Here is a 14,721-nt window from a genome sequence, read left to right on the forward strand (position 1 = left end):
ATTCCCCAATGTTGAAGAATAACACCAAAGAAGCATGCCAGGCAAGGTCAGAGTAGAAATTAGTTTATTAAAGGACAGCAGAAAAGACTTCTCCCAGAGGAAGAAGGGGACCCAAGAGGTGGAATCCATGGAAGTGCGGGTTGTCTCCCCTTTTTATAGTTTTGGTGATGGAATGTAGGTGGGACACAGGTAATCTGGGCAGGAAGGACTTCATTAACACTTCTTTGGGATGGGCTATCTCCAAATCTGCTGGGGCTGTACCCCGCATTCCATTAACATTTCTTTGGGGTGGACTTTGGCCTAGGGCCTTTCCATGAGTTGTCCTGTGTTTCTCAGAATCATCAGCATGGCCTCCATTTTAGATTTCACTCGATATTATATTAGACCCGATTTACTTAACTACACTGACTACCTAATTTTAAATCTGGCTTCACCAGTTGCAATTCTACTGGAATTTTTTGGGGGTGGTGGTGGTGCTAGGGATGGAACCCAGAGCCTCAAGCATGCTAGGCTGCACCTCCAGTCCCGTACTACATTTTTTAAATTTGTATTTTAAAAATTCTGTGTTTTGTTGTGAAGACACCTCTTCTCAGTTTGGGAGAGAGGCTGCTTCAGGGAGGCAGTATTTGCCACACTTGAGCCTCACGGTCCATTCTTTGTGAGGGGACTTGGGTTTTTCCCTGGGGGTGCTGTTGCATTTATTTCGGGACAGGCCAGATCCTGCTTGTTGCTCAGGGGTGTGACCTCCAGCTTCTGTAGTCAAAGTATATTTAGATTTGTCCATTTTGTGGGCGTCTTTGTACAAGGAGAGGAGGAACAACGGGGTTTTGCAGGTGGCGCTTTCTGCGGCACCAATAAAGGCTGGTTCTCTGGTGGGTGCAGAAAATGGTGGGAAGAGATGCTTTAAAATGGTTGCTTCTATCCTCTAGTCCCTAAACGCTTAGGTTCCCCAAGCCCGTGCCCTGCGCGACGAGGGGGTGAAACCACCCCGCCGGGGAGGTCAGGAGGCGCCGGGTGCACACTGTGCACAGAGGGAACCGGCGGGAGACGAACTGACTCTGAGTGCCTCGGGGAAACACCACCCTCCTCCTGCGCCCAAGGACGCGCTACCTTCAGGCTCTGAAGGGGGTACCGTTTTCGCGAGACCCACGTTGATCCAGCTCGGCTCCCGTAGTTCCTTCGCACTCGCGTTCGCGTAGTTCTCGTCGCGGAAGCGCGCGAGACTTCCATGTCTCCGCCCCTTCCCATCACTCCTCATTTTCCCCTCTTCGCGGCGCTTTGGTTCCAGTTCGGGCCGCGCGGGGCTCGTTTGTGGTCGGGTCAGTTCTCTGCCCGTGACGCAGGCGCAGCGCCAGCGGAGTGCGCTACCGCCCATTCTCTGTGGTCTCCCTCTCCTCCCCTGTTTTCGGCCCCCTGGCTGAGAGCCCCGCGCCTCGCTCTCACCCTCTGCGCCTCCCTCGTCGCGCGCCCGTGTCGCCTGGAAGACAAGCCCGCCCTCGCGCGCGACCAACGGCCGCGACCGCTCCCAGGTGGGGGAGGGGAGAGGCGAACTGGGGGTCCGGCTGGTGCGGCCTGAGGCCGGGGACTCTAACCGCGGGCGACCAGAGACCCTTGGGGCGAGTGGGAGCCATCCGGGATGGCGGGCCGCGGAAGGCTAGCTTTAGAAGGAGGGAGGCGGGCGTACTGGCCCCGGGGGACCGTCACTCTTCTAGTCCTTGCTCAACTCCCTGCCCCTCCTCCCCGGGTCCTTGGCCCCATCAGACCGCGCCATGGGTGACAGTGACGACGAATACGATCGAAGGCGCAGGGACAAGTTCAGAAGAGAGCGCAGCGACTACGACCGATCCCGAGAAAGAGACGAAAGGCGGCGAGGAGACGACTGGAATGACCGGTAATTATGTCCCCTACCTCCCGGGTTTCCTGCCCCGCCCCGCCCTCATTGACTTTCCCCCTAGTTTAGCTAGGACGGACCCTAGTGAAGTTTGTCATCCGACCGTTTTCTGTGGTTTAGCTTATTTGCTGTTGCCAAAGAACTAGCCGTGGCTTAATTTTTGAAAAATCCTCAAGATCAAAACACTAGAACTTTGAGGATGAAAAATATTGTTTACACAGGGACCCCAAAGTGAGAGATTTTGTTTGTTTGTTTTTATGGCGGGGAGGGTACTGGGGATTGAACTCGGAGTCACTCAACCACTGAGCGGCATCCCCAGCCCTGTTTTCAATTTTATTTAGAGTCAGAGTCTTACTGAGTTGCAAATGACCTTTGATGAGGCTGGCTTTGAACTCATGATCCTCTGCCTCAGCCTCCCAAGCTGCTGGGATCTTGTTTGTAAATTATACCTCAAAAAGATTGGTTCAGAGAAAGGATAATATGAAATTGATTAGATTAGAGAGATTGTAGACCAGTTCTGCAAACCATGCTTAAATTTCTTATAATCCTTTTGCCTAAAATCTTAGAGTTCTTTGGGCAGCGCCAATTGGTTAATTGATTAGGTCTGAATGAGCTAAGAGTGGCTCGATTTTGAAGAAAGTTTGAAATGACTTGAGATAGAATTTATTCATTTATTAGAGACAGAGTCTCAATGAGTTGCTAATTGCCTCACCTTTTTTAGGCTGGTTTTGAACTCATGATCCTCCTGCCTCAGCCTCCCAAGCTGCTGGGATTATGGGCATGCACCATCTTGTCCAGGTTCAGGTGGTGGTTTCTAAGGGGAATATTAAAGATGCTATTCTGAATTGTGAAACTGGATAAGATGTAGTTACTGCTCTTAGAAGCTGTGTGGGGCTGCTTGGCATGGGGGCCAAAATGACCTTGGGTGCATGCTGCAAATGCATATATGTAAGAACATAGGGAAGATAGTAAGTGTTGAGGGAACAGATGTTCCAGGCCGGGGAGTAGTACTGGAGGTGGGGTGTGAGAGAGAGATGTAGGATAGTGATAATTAACTAGACTTGGAAAGGTGAGTGGGAATTCCTTAGACACTGCTAATGGGAACAGGTGGGTGTTGTGGATGTGATGTTTGCAGATCAGCATGGATTCAGGTTTGGTCAGTGTTAGTGGTTCTCAAAATGCCTTAAACCCGGGCTGGGGATGTGGCTCAAGCGGTAGCACACTCACCTGGCATGCGTGCGGCCCGGGTTCGATCCTCAGCACCACATACCAACAAAGATGTTGTGTCTACCGAGAACTTAAAAAAAAAAAAAAAAAAAAAAATGCCTTAAACCCTAGTCCGTCTGTGAGGCTAAAATTTTGGGTGGGGGTGATGGTACTGGGGATTGAACTCAGGAGTGCTTAACCACTGAGCCACATCCACATTTTTTTTTCTTTTTTTGGTACCAGGGATTGAATTCAGGGGCGCTTGACCATTGAGCCACATCCCCAGCTCTTTTTTGTATTTTATTTAGAGACAGGATCTCACTGAGTTGTTTAGTACCTTGCTTTTTGCTGAGGCTGGCTTTGAACTCATGATCCTCCTGCCTCAGCCTCCTGAGCTGCTGGGATTACAAGTGTGCACCACCGTGCCTGGCCCCATTTCTTTTTGTTTCAAGGCGGGGTCTTGCTAAGTTGCTTAAGACCTCACTAAAATGCCGAGTCTGGCTGGGATCTTGGAATTCTCCTGCTTCAGCTTCCTTGGAATTCTCTGGGATTACAGGCATGTGTCACCATAGGAGGCTAAAATTTTTTTTTTTCCTAACGAGAGAATTTTTTAATATTTATTTTTTAGTTTTCGGTGGACACAGCATCTTTATTTTATTTTTGTGTGGTGCTGAGGATCGAACCCAGTGCCCCGCACATGCCAGGCGAGCGCGATACTGCTTGAGCCACATCACCAGCCTAAAATTGTTTTTATGGTCAACTGAGATAGCATTGTTTTCATTGATGGCTCTCTGGTAATGGTGGGTAAAACTGGGGGTGCAACAGCGTTTAAAAAAACAAAACCAATTTCATTTAATATTCTTGATAAAAACAATTACAGGTTTTCATTTGATGACTTGAATATGTGTACATCTTTTCAGTACCTATGATGAAATGAGAAGTATTCATAAACCATTTTGAATATAGAAAGACAGTGGTTTTCTTGAGCAAGAGCAGTTGTGTGAGTTGAACTGAACTGCACTTTTTCTATTTGATGCCATTTTATTTGAATGGTTTTCAGTGTTGGTTCATATTTGGTAATTTGTCCTGACAGTTTGGGAAAGTGAATTAAGAGACCTTGTTACTTTGAAAAAAGTTGTCAGAATTTGTTGCCAATGATGACATAGATCTTTCTAGTAAAAAATTAATATTTTTGAGTACTTGTATCTGCCAATTGAGCTTGACAGCTTCTCAGTACTTAAAGACTTTTCTGATCAGATAAGTAATATACTAAAGAGTGTGATATTTTGATATTGTATTAAGAGACATGTCAAGAGCAAGGTAGAACATGGGGTGAAATGAATGTAGCAGAGAATAGAATGTTCACTGGTCTTAGGTTGAACATTCTAACTAGCCTTAAAGAAAACTGAGGCAGAGCTGGATATGATGGTGCATGCCTGTAATCCTTGCAACAATGAAAGCTAAGGCAGGAAAATCACAAGTTTAGCACTAGCTGCAGCAACTTAGCAAAACCCTGTCTCAAAAAATAGAAAGACTAAATAATGACCAACAAATTGAATGTAGAAGCTATCTTCTCTTAAGCCATATCTTGAAGAGATTTATAAACATGTAAAAACAATGGCACTTTTTTTTAAAATGGTGGTTTTTCATAAAAACATGAAATTTATATCTTTATAATTTATATTTATATTCCTAAGTATTAAATTGTCTTAACTTTAAATGTAGAGGGTGTTGATAGACACAACACACATAAGCAAAACCTCTTTATTATCTTCAGTAATTTGTAAGAGTAGGGCTCAGGGTACAGTTCAGTGAGAGTGCTGGCTTATTATGTGTGAGGCCCAGGGTTCCATCTCCAGAACCATCAAATAAAATAAAAATAAAATTCCCCCTGAGCATATAAAGTGGGTCTCAAGAGCAAAGATTTTTTTTTGTTGTTGTTGTTGTTGTTGAGATTGGGAATCATAAAAAACTAAAGGTGGAAAGTTCTTTCTGATATGCAGATGTTTACACATAATAAGGAAGAAGGGAAGAATAGAAATTTATTACATTAGAAAAAGGAGAATGAAGGGAAGGGAAGAGGGATGAGAATAGGAAAGACAGTAGAATGAATTGGACATCACTTTCCTGTGTTCATATATGAATACTTGACCAGTGTAACTCCACATCTTGTACAACCACAGAATGGGAAGTTATACTCCATGTATGTATAATCTACCAGAATAATTTCTACTGCCATGTATAACTAAAAAGAACAAACAAACAACAAAAAAAGATGGGGATGGGAACCAGACATAGTAGCACAGACCTGTAATCCCATAGATTGGGGAGGCTGAGGCAGGAGGATCACAAGTTCAAGGCCAGCCTCAGCAATTTAGGGAGGCTCCGGCTAAAAATAAGAAGGCCTAGATTCAATCCCTAGTGTCTCTCCTGCCCCACAAAAAAAAAAAAAAAAAAAAAAAAGATGAGATTGGAAGTGGCTGGTTACCAGTGGGGAGATTGGAGTGACAGGCAGGAAAGCCAGAGTTTTGAAGAGGGTTATTTAGTGGCATTTAAGCAAGGGGGACATGGTGTAATCAGGTTTGTGTTTGGGAAGGATTACTTTGACAGTAGAGAAGGGGAGAACGTAGAACAGGTAACCAGTGCTAGAGAAAGGACAGGGACAAGGACTTAGGGCCAAGGCTGGGGATGGTGGAGAAACAATAACATCAGTGGTGAAGATAATGCTTGATAACTGTGTATCTGGTAATTTTTTCTGAGACAGTAGGTGGTAGGGAGCAGGAAACAAGTTTGGGCCCATAATGGTGGGAACCACAGGCTCAGTTCTGACAAGCTAATTCGAGGTGACCAAAAAATATATAGGATTTTTTTTCTTTGTGGTGCCAGGGCTAGAATCCAGGGCCTGGGCACACTGGGCGTGCTCTCTACCACTGAGCCGTGCCCTCACCCACCAGTGGGGAAAGTTCAGTGGGCTGGGGTGGGGGAGGCCACAGTGATGGAAGGAGGTGAGTCTTTGTGATTAGAGAGTCATTTCAGGGGCTGGGGATGTGGCTCAAGTGGAACGCACTCGCCTGGCATGCATGCGGCCCGGGTTCGATTCTCAGCACCACGTAAAAACAAAGATGTTGTGTCCGCCGATAACTAAAAAATAAATATTAAAATTCTCTCTCTCCTCTCTCACCCTCTCTTTAAAAAAAAAAAAGAGTGAGTCATCTCATGGTTTTTGGCGTTTTGTGTCAGGATAGGAAGGGCCTGCCCAGGATGGTGGCCTCGGCCTATCCAGCTGTGTCTTTCATTGTCATTACTCCTTTTGTTCTGTCCAGGGAGTGGGACCGGGGCCGGGAACGCCGCAGTCGGGGTGAATATCGAGACTATGACCGGAATCGTCGGGAGCGCTTCTCTCCTCCGCGCCATGAGCTCAGCCCCCCACAGAAGCGCCTGAGGCGGGACTGGTGAGTTGGCTTCAGCTTCTCTTCTTCAGTGTTGGTTCCGGGGCCTCGGCTCCCTTCCCTTGCCTCTGCAGAAAGCTGCTCGTTTCTTTCTCTCAGACTTCATATGACCATTGTTTCTTAGTCCTTTAAACTCTTGGGTGGGGGACGTGTTCTGTGCGTGTCCCTCCCTCTGGCCCTCCTCTGCTCTGGAAAGATGATTCTGGTTCTTTGTCTGATTTTTGTGTCCCCTACCCTCAGGGATGAGCACAGCTCTGACCCATACCACAGTGGCTATGACATGCCGTATGCTGGGGGTGGTGGGGGCCCAACTTATGGCCCTCCTCAGCCCTGGGGCCACCCAGATGTACACATCATGCAGCACCACGTACTGCCTATCCAGGCCAGGTAAAGACGTGGGGTTCTGGGAAGAAGGCCTGGGGAACAGTTTGGGCTGCTGGAGCCGGGGAGTAAGCTAGGGCGCAGGGCTGCCTGTGGGTGGTAGCACTTGGTGCTGGGGGTGGTGGGCCAGGCAGGCGAGCAGCTGGCTACCTTGGTGCCCCTATCCCCCCACCTCTTCTCCCGCAACCAAGACTTCCTGTCCACCCCAGGCTGGGCAGCATCGCTGAGATTGACCTAGGTGTGCCGCCACCGGTGATGAAGACCTTCAAAGAGTTCCTCCTATCGCTGGATGACTCTGTGGATGAGACCGAGGCTGTCAAACGCTATAATGATTACAAACTGGATTTTCGCAGGCAGCAGATGCAGGATTTTTTCCTGGCTCATAAAGATGAGGAGTGGTAAGTGCCCCTCCTTCCCTGCCACCTTTCCCTGGCATGTTTCCCCTGGCCCTGCCAGTGGGGCTGCAGCCCTCTCCTACTCCCATTCCCCAACCTGGAATTTCCTGGGGGTGGGGGTGGGAAGTATAACAGCATTGGCTGATGGGGTCTCCTCCTTACTTTGACTGCCAAGGCCCCCTCCCATGCTCCCCCAATCTCCCTTCTCCACTGTCCTCACCTGGGACACCTCCAGGCAGCTGGCTAGAGCCACCTGGCTCCTGGGGGCAGCAGATTGCTTCCCACTTTCTGGTATTGGGTCATTGTCGTCCCTGATCACCAGGACCCAACGTGGCTGTGGCATCCTCCCAAAAGCGACGAGTGACTCCAGACAAGAAAAGCAAAGATCTCAGGGTCATTTGACAGAAAAAGAATTTTAATTTTTTTTCCTTTTGTGGATGTTTTAATTTTAATCAACCATCTTTTCCCCCCTTCCTGCTCCTCCTCCTCCTCATCCTCTTTCTGCTCCTCCTCCTTGAAAAGAGCCAGAACTGGGAACTACACCCGCTCATCGACGGAGCTCGGAGCAAACCCACCTCCACCCCCACCATACCCAGCCCATACATGAGCCCCTGGGCTGAGCCGCGCTGCCCCGGCCAGGCAGACAGGCAGGGCACTGCTGTGCACAATGCAGCATTTAGCTGAATGTGATTGCTCAGGCAGTTAGTCAGTCAGGGCCCCCACCGCGGAGTCCCGCGGGGGTGGGGCATCTGGGCCGGGCGCCCCAGCCAGGAGCCAGCCGGTGGCCCACCAGCCAGCATGGGCCCTGGGCGCCACTAGTTAAATCTTGAGCTCTGTTTGACCAAGCAGCCAAGGTAAAGATCCTGGAGATGACGCCTGCGGCTTTCCTTTCCTCTCTGCTCAACTGTAGTTCTGTTCTGTCCTCACCGTCCCTTCTTCCTGACTACCCTGTGTGTCTTGTCTTGATCTCACACACCTCTCATTCTTTCTCTGTCCCTGTTCTTGCTTTCTGCCTAACACTTCCTTCTTCTGGTTTTTTCATTTTGTCTAATGCTTGGTTTTTTCCTTGGTTTTCAATTTCTGGGCCTTTCTCACTCTTCTTCCTTCCTTTCTCCTTTTTCTCATATTCCTAATTTCTTCTGTTTTTTCCTCCCCAAGGTCCTATTGAAATGTTTTATTTTCATGCCCCACCCTAACCCTCCAGCACTCCTTTTTCTATCCCGGGGGCAGTTCCTGAGGCTGTGTGGGCACTTGGTTCTCCCTTTGGTCTTTTCCTGTCCCTTCACCATCTTGCTTATCTTCCCAAGGGGGGAGAAAATGGCCTGCCTTTTGGCTTTTGCTATCCAGTGCACTTCAGGTTTCCTTCTGTCTTCCACCAAGGGGTGGAGGGAGTTGGTGGGCACCTTTCTCATAATGACTGTAGTCTGGGGTCAGCAACAAGAGGGAGGTTCTTTGGGGCCTACAGTTACTGTAGCCCTCCTCTCTGGAGCTTGGGAAACTACTCCTGTTTAAGTTAGTGTTTCCCAAAGACTTGAAGCTGTAAATCTGCCTCTCCAACCCTGGCCTCCCCCTGTAGTTGTTGGTCTTTGCAAATCCAGAGCTCTTAGTTCCTGGTTGTTCCCCAGGTGTTTGCAGAGCACAACCTCTGGTTCCTTTTGGGATGTTGGGTGGTCCTAGTGCACCTCTCTCCCATAATCTCTCTGTTTTTATGACCTTTTATGGGTGTGAGGATGGGGGCTATGCCCTGACTTTCCTGGGCCCCGCCCCACAGATTGGCCCTGGCGTCTGGTGACTATTTTGTCTTTTCCCTCCCCGCTTTCTTCTTAGGTTTCGGTCTAAGTACCACCCAGATGAGGTGGGGAAGCGTAGGCAGGAGGCCCGGGGGGCCCTGCAAAACCGACTGAGGGTATTCCTGTCGCTTATGGAGAGTGGCTGGTTTGATAATCTCCTCCTGGACATAGACCGAGCTGACGCCATTGTCAAGATGTTGGATGCTGGTGTGTGGACTTGGCTCATAGGGTGGAGGCTGTTTGGTTGGGATCTGGGTTAGGAAACAGAAGGAGATTGATAGCAGCCAGGGCCCTTGGATTGTGACTTCTGCCCTTGTTGGTAGCTGTGATTAAGATGGAAGGGGGCACAGAGAATGATCTACGCATCCTGGAGCAGGAGGAGGAGGAGGAGCAGGCAGGAAAGCCTGGGGAGCCCAACAAGAAAGAGGAAGGCCGGGCTGGACCAGGCCTGGGGGATGGAGAGCGCAAGGCCAGTGATAAGGATGACAAGAAAGAAGAGGGCAAACAGGTTAGTGTGCGGCCTCCAGAGGAGCTGGCAGTAGGGCTGTGCATTGGCTGTGGTGGAAGGGGGGACCTCTGGGCTTGGCTGTGGAGGGTGAGAAGGGCTCTGAAGCAGGTGAATGGGAGATAGGACTCTCCAGGAATCTCTACCTGTAGGCTGAAAACGATAGTTCCAATGACGATAAAACTAAGAAGTCCGAGGGTGATGGGGACAAGGAAGAGAAGAAGGAAGACTCAGAGAAGGAAGCCAAAAAGGTGGGGTGTCTTTCATGGGGGCAGCTGGTGAGGGCTGTGGTCAGGGCTGTCTTGACTTGACCCTGTTGCCGTGGCTCCCACAGAGTAGTAAGAAACGAAACAGGAAACACAGCGGTGATGACAGCTTTGACGAAGGCAGTGTGTCGGAGTCGGAGTCGGAGTCTGAGAGTGGCCATGCTGAGGAGGAGAAGGAAGAGGCTGGTAGGTCTTTCTGTGTCTAGTCCTCCTCCTGCATGGGCCTCTGTGGGGCAGGGGGCTGATGAAATTGAGGGGAGGTGTTAGGTGGGGACAGTGACTGTGGTTGGGGGTGGTAAAAGCTCTTCTATCTGCTGCATTCTCACCCCCTTGCGTGTAGAAGAAGCACTAAAGGAGAAGGAGAAGCCCAAAGAGGAGGACAGGGAGAAGCCCAAGGACGCTGCCGGGCTGGAGTGCAAGCCCCGGCCCCTTCATAAGACCTGTTCCCTCTTCATGCGCAACATCGCGCCCAACATCTCCCGGGCTGAGATCATCTCTGTAAGTGGGGAAGCTGGTGTTAGCGCAGGGCTGGCCCCAGGCTCAGGTCCTCAGGGTAGCGGTGGAAAGAGGAGGTCTGGTGCTGCTGCGGTTGCCTTTGATAAGGGAGGCCCCTGCCTCTTGCGCTGTGGCACTCAGGTGGTGGTGTTCTTGAACTCTTGGCTGGTTTTTCCTTGCCTGAGGATGGGAGGGGTTAAAAGGCACTTCCCCAGGGTTCTGGTGGGGATTGGTGGAAGAGGTGAGTTCTGAATCATGAAATGGGGTTTCTGTTACTTTGCTTCCTGCAGCTTTGTAAACGGTACCCAGGCTTTATGCGTGTAGCACTGTCGGAGCCTCAACCCGAGAGGAGGTGAGGAACTGGACCCCTTGGAGAGAAGATGCAGGGGCGAGGTTAATGGCTAGCACCTCTCCATTCCATGACCGTGCTGATGTTCGTTCCTGTGTAGGTTTTTCCGTCGTGGCTGGGTGACCTTTGACCGCAGCGTTAATATTAAAGAGATCTGTTGGAACCTGCAGAATATCCGAGTGAGTTCTAGGAGTGGGGCTTGTTGGAGGAAGGGACTGTGGCTCTCTATGCCCACGTGACCTGACTCCCTTGTGTGTTCAGTCTGCTTGTTTTACTTACTTCTGTTCCTGGATGAGCTCTGAGGACAAGACAGACACTTTTTGGTCCCTGTCCTCAGGGAGCTCACAGTCTAATCACTGATATTCGCAATGGGGGTCAGTCTCTGAGTTGCTGCTTCTGGGACAGTAGGCCAGCTTTCTGACTTTGTGTTCTTTCTAGCTCCGGGAATGTGAACTGAGCCCCGGTGTGAACAGAGACCTGACTCGTCGTGTCCGCAACATCAACGGCATTACACAGCACAAACAGATAGTGCGCAATGACATCAAGCTGGCAGCCAAGCTGATCCATACACTGGATGACAGGACTCAGCTCTGGGCCTCTGAGCCTGGGACACCTCCTCTGCCAACAGTCAGTGACTTCCCAAGAAGCTGTTTCCAAAGCAGCTGATACCATCTCATTCTCCTGATACTTGATCTCCCCTAATCTGTAGCAGTGATCCCTTGGGTCCACCCACATCCTCACTTAATTGCCCCTTTCTGCCCCTGGGAAACATGTCCAACTTCCAGCAGGACAGACTGATGGCGTTGTTTGTGGGCTAGGGCAGGACAAGTATAAAAATAAGAAAAGTGTTAGGAGGTGGAGGTCAGAATTTATCCAGGGAGCCCTGAACTCCTTTCCCTTCCACGGTGCCTTCCATTGCTGGCAGTCCCTGGGCTCCCTGCGCTAAGGTTTGCTCTTTACTTCTCCGGCTCCCTCTCGACCAGAGTCTGCCTTCGCAAAACCCAATATTGAAGAATATCACTGACTACCTGATTGAGGAAGTGAGTGCTGAGGAAGAGGAGCTGCTGGGGAGCAGTGGAGGGGCCCCCCCAGAGGAGCCGCCTAAGGAAGGGAACCCAGCAGAGATCAACGTGGAACGGGATGAGAAACTGATCAAGGTGCCAGCTATAACTGTGGGGTATGCAGGGTGGCTCAGCAGTGAAGGGGTGGAAGTGGTGAGCAGTGGCTTCCTTTTGCCCATAGGTGTTGGACAAGCTTCTTCTCTATTTGCGCATCGTACATTCCTTGGATTATTACAACACCTGCGAGTACCCCAATGAGGACGAGATGCCCAATCGTTGTGGCATCATCCACGTTCGGGGGCCCATGCCTCCCAATCGAATCAGTCATGGAGAAGGTACGCTCCAGTGCCCTTCCGTTTCCCATTTTCTCCCCAGTGGCCTCTGCTCCCCTCCTTTCCTGTCCCTTGCTTCTAGCTCCTGTCTCCAGAATAACTATCTCTGGTCCCAACCACAGTGTTGGAGTGGCAGAAGACCTTTGAGGAGAAGCTGACTCCACTACTCAGTGTGCGGGAATCCCTCTCAGAGGAAGAGGCTCAGAAGATGGGTCGCAAGGACCCTGAGCAAGAAGTGGAAAAGTTTGTCACCTCGAACACCCAGGAACTGGGCAAGGATAAGTGGCTGTGTCCTCTCAGTGGCAAGAAGTTTAAGGTCTGGGATGTTAGAGAATTAGTGGGGTAGAATGTTGGGAGGAGAGGGTCACAGGAAGGCCCCCAAAGGCCCTGGAAGGAAATAGTCATTGGCCCAGCAGGAGGGAGGCTGTTGGCCTTCCAGGTTGGGTCTGGGAATGAGGGAACCCATATCACTTGCTCTGTCCTGACCCTCTCCTCTCCACCCAGGGCCCTGAATTTGTTCGCAAACATATCTTCAACAAGCATGCAGAGAAGATTGAGGAAGTAAAGAAAGAGGTGGCATTTTTTAACAACTTCCTCACGGATGCTAAGCGCCCAGCTCTGCCTGAAATTAAGCCAGCTCAGCCACCTGGCCCTGCCCAGAGTAAGATACGATCCATGGGGGGTCTTGCATCTCCCCTTTGCCTGTCCATGGATTCCTGTCACCCCGCCCCCCAGAAGTGTCTACCCCACCCTCAAGCCTATTTCTAGAAGTCATTTGTTCTTGCGTTCCCCTCTCCCCGCAGTAATTCATGTCCCTTTCCGTGTTGTACTCCCCCCAGGCTTGACCCCGGGACTCCCCTACCCACACCAGACTCCCCAGGGCCTGATGCCCTATGGTCAGCCCCGGCCGCCCATCTTGGGCTATGGAGGTGAGTGTGGGAGGCAGCTAAAGGGGTGTAGTGGTTGCATGTAGCTGGGAGGAAGAAAATTGAGGCCAGGGTTTTCAATTCAACACTGATCTTTCTCACAGCGGGTGCTGTCCGCCCTGCAGTCCCCACAGGAGGGCCTCCATACCCGCATGCCCCATATGGTGCTGGCCGAGGGAACTATGATGCCTTTCGAGGCCAGGGTGGTTATCCTGGGAAACCTCGCAACAGGTGAGACTGAGTTCAGATGTCCAAGTTTTCTTGCCTCCTTCAAAACTTGGGGACCTTCAATTCTCATCCTGCTTCTCCCCTCTTATCTTACAGGATGGTTCGTGGAGACCCAAGGGCCATTGTGGAATATCGTGATCTGGATGCCCCCGATGATGTTGATTTCTTTTGAGCCGTGTCCCATCCCCCATTCCTATCATCTGTAATTGTGATTGCCCTGTCCCATCAGCTGAGAATTTTTTTTTGTACGTTCAGACATACTGCCAATAAAAGCACTTCAGTAGTGACTTGTAACTCAGCGAATGTTATACAACTTCCCAAATCATCCCAGACACTAGCAGGGGCTGAGGTTAGCTGGGCCTTGCCACTTTATTTATTTTTGATGCTGACAGTCCCACTCTGCTGGGACACCTCTGGGAAGTAAATAAGAGCATATTTATGCAATCAGTCTCAGTCCAGGGTGTGCTGATTCTTGTCAGAGTTAGGTCTGGTCAGGCACAGGTTGTAGAAGGAGTTGGGGTCAAAAGCTGTGCTTACCTCTTGCCAGCCAACCCGCCTGGCAGCCTGTAGTTCACTAGGGTGTTTTGGAGTGCCCCAGTAGTGAGGGTCCAGTATCAGGACATAGGCTTTGGTGCCTGGGCCCAGGCAGACTCCCAGCAGGGCCTTGGACTGGGCATCCGCATCCCCTCCCACCATCACTGGGCCGCCGCCTGAAGTGAAGTGTGAGTAAAGCCTCTCCAGCTCCCCTTGAAGCCCTGCTCCTCGGGGCACATGGCACAGGCGCCCCTGGGGCCCTCCGAAGTGTGCGAGGCAGAGGCTGGCTTCTACGCAGCCGATCCAGCTCTGGGAGCCCCGGAACCCTGGGGGCTTGTCGCCCATATCCTCCAGGGCCGCCTGCATGGCGTCCAATCCAGGTACGCCTGTAGACTGGCCCTCTGGCCACGAGCATAGCGTTTGCAGAGTACGGTAGCCACAGCCCCAGCCCCGGTCGTCCAGCCCGTCGCAACCATAGTGATAGTAGAGGTAGTGGCCCGACAGGAGGGCCAGGCGAGCGCCGCCTCGGCATGGCGGGGCTAGGCCCAGGTGGACGTCCTTCAGCGGCGCCAGGGCGGCCAGATGCGTCTTTTCAGCGGCGCAGGGGGAACTCCGGGTTCCAATGCTTTCTCAGCCTCAGATGCTGGGCTAGTTGCAGGCAGGACGGGCCCCAGAGATGTGCGCGGGGACGGAATCGAAGCCACCAGGAGAGCCAGACCCACAGACTCCCACCATACACTGGTGCTCCGATCCGCCAGTCTCACTGCGCAGGCGCGAGATTCGGCGGGACGGGGGCGGGGCCCTAAGCGCAGGCGCCGTGGGCAGCACTACGGAGGTGGCGAATTAGGCGTCTTCCAGCCCCCCACTCCTCTACCAAGTCGGCCCCGGTGATCCTGGCGTTCTGCCCCGACTC

At 51.2% G+C, this 14,721-nt stretch overlaps 2 protein-coding genes and 1 long non-coding RNA gene across 7 annotated transcripts; 1 reads left to right on the forward strand and 2 right to left on the reverse strand.

Moving 5' to 3' along the window:
- Positions 1 to 47: 47 nt before the first annotated feature.
- Positions 48 to 1,205, reverse strand: LOC144367459 (uncharacterized). The gene is made up of 2 exons (XR_013426864.1): positions 1,111 to 1,205; positions 48 to 869 (listed from the first exon to the last, which is right to left on the reverse strand). It is a non-coding gene; the product is annotated as an uncharacterized LOC144367459 (long non-coding RNA).
- Positions 1,206 to 1,274: 69 nt separating this feature from the next.
- On the forward strand, positions 1,275 to 13,561 carry Srrt (serrate, RNA effector molecule). 5 transcript variants are annotated; one of them, XM_078023813.1, is made up of 20 exons: positions 1,275 to 1,529; positions 1,762 to 1,891; positions 6,421 to 6,549; positions 6,787 to 6,933; positions 7,137 to 7,325; positions 9,150 to 9,319; positions 9,436 to 9,620; positions 9,770 to 9,868; positions 9,952 to 10,069; positions 10,224 to 10,381; positions 10,669 to 10,730; positions 10,828 to 10,906; positions 11,166 to 11,354; positions 11,711 to 11,884; positions 11,970 to 12,123; positions 12,243 to 12,436; positions 12,625 to 12,781; positions 12,948 to 13,049; positions 13,172 to 13,277; positions 13,371 to 13,561. In XM_078023813.1, exons 2-20 carry the CDS (start codon positions 1,770 to 1,772, stop codon positions 13,444 to 13,446), a joined length of 2,610 nt encoding a protein of 869 aa, XP_077879939.1. In that variant the 5' UTR covers positions 1,275 to 1,529; positions 1,762 to 1,769; the 3' UTR covers positions 13,447 to 13,561. The 5 variants fall into 5 exon arrangements, with proteins under 5 accessions (XP_077879939.1, XP_077879940.1, XP_040134038.1 ...); XM_078023814.1 differs by having other exon boundaries at positions 12,960 to 13,049; XM_013360047.4 differs by having other exon boundaries at positions 1,276 to 1,529; positions 13,151 to 13,277.
- A 58-nt stretch (positions 13,562 to 13,619) lies between these two features.
- Ufsp1 (UFM1 specific peptidase 1) lies at positions 13,620 to 14,606 on the reverse strand. Its single transcript, XM_005328478.5, has one exon. It carries the CDS (start codon positions 14,172 to 14,174, stop codon positions 13,725 to 13,727), a length of 450 nt encoding a protein of 149 aa, XP_005328535.2. The 5' UTR covers positions 14,175 to 14,606; the 3' UTR covers positions 13,620 to 13,724.
- Between the last annotated feature and the right edge of the window lie 115 nt (positions 14,607 to 14,721).

Source organism: Ictidomys tridecemlineatus, chromosome 10 (assembly GCF_052094955.1).
Source record: "Ictidomys tridecemlineatus isolate mIctTri1 chromosome 10, mIctTri1.hap1, whole genome shotgun sequence".
NCBI classification, from domain to species: domain Eukaryota; kingdom Metazoa; phylum Chordata; class Mammalia; order Rodentia; family Sciuridae; genus Ictidomys; species Ictidomys tridecemlineatus.

Bases quoted from the DNA above. Each gene is read 5' to 3' on its own strand.
- Srrt (XM_013360047.4), top strand. From the start codon at position 1,770: ATGGGTGACAGTGACGACGAATACGATCGAAGGCGCAGGGACAAGTTC. The intron at 10,907-11,165 runs GTGAGTTCTAGG...TGTTCTTTCTAG, and splicing joins GGAACCTGCAGAATATCCGA to CTCCGGGAATGTGAACTGAG. The intron at 12,124-12,242 runs GTACGCTCCAGT...TCCCAACCACAG, and splicing joins TCGAATCAGTCATGGAGAAG to TGTTGGAGTGGCAGAAGACC.
- Ufsp1 (XM_005328478.5), bottom strand. From the start codon at position 14,174: ATGCAGGCGGCCCTGGAGGATATGGGCGACAAGCCCCCAGGGTTCCGG.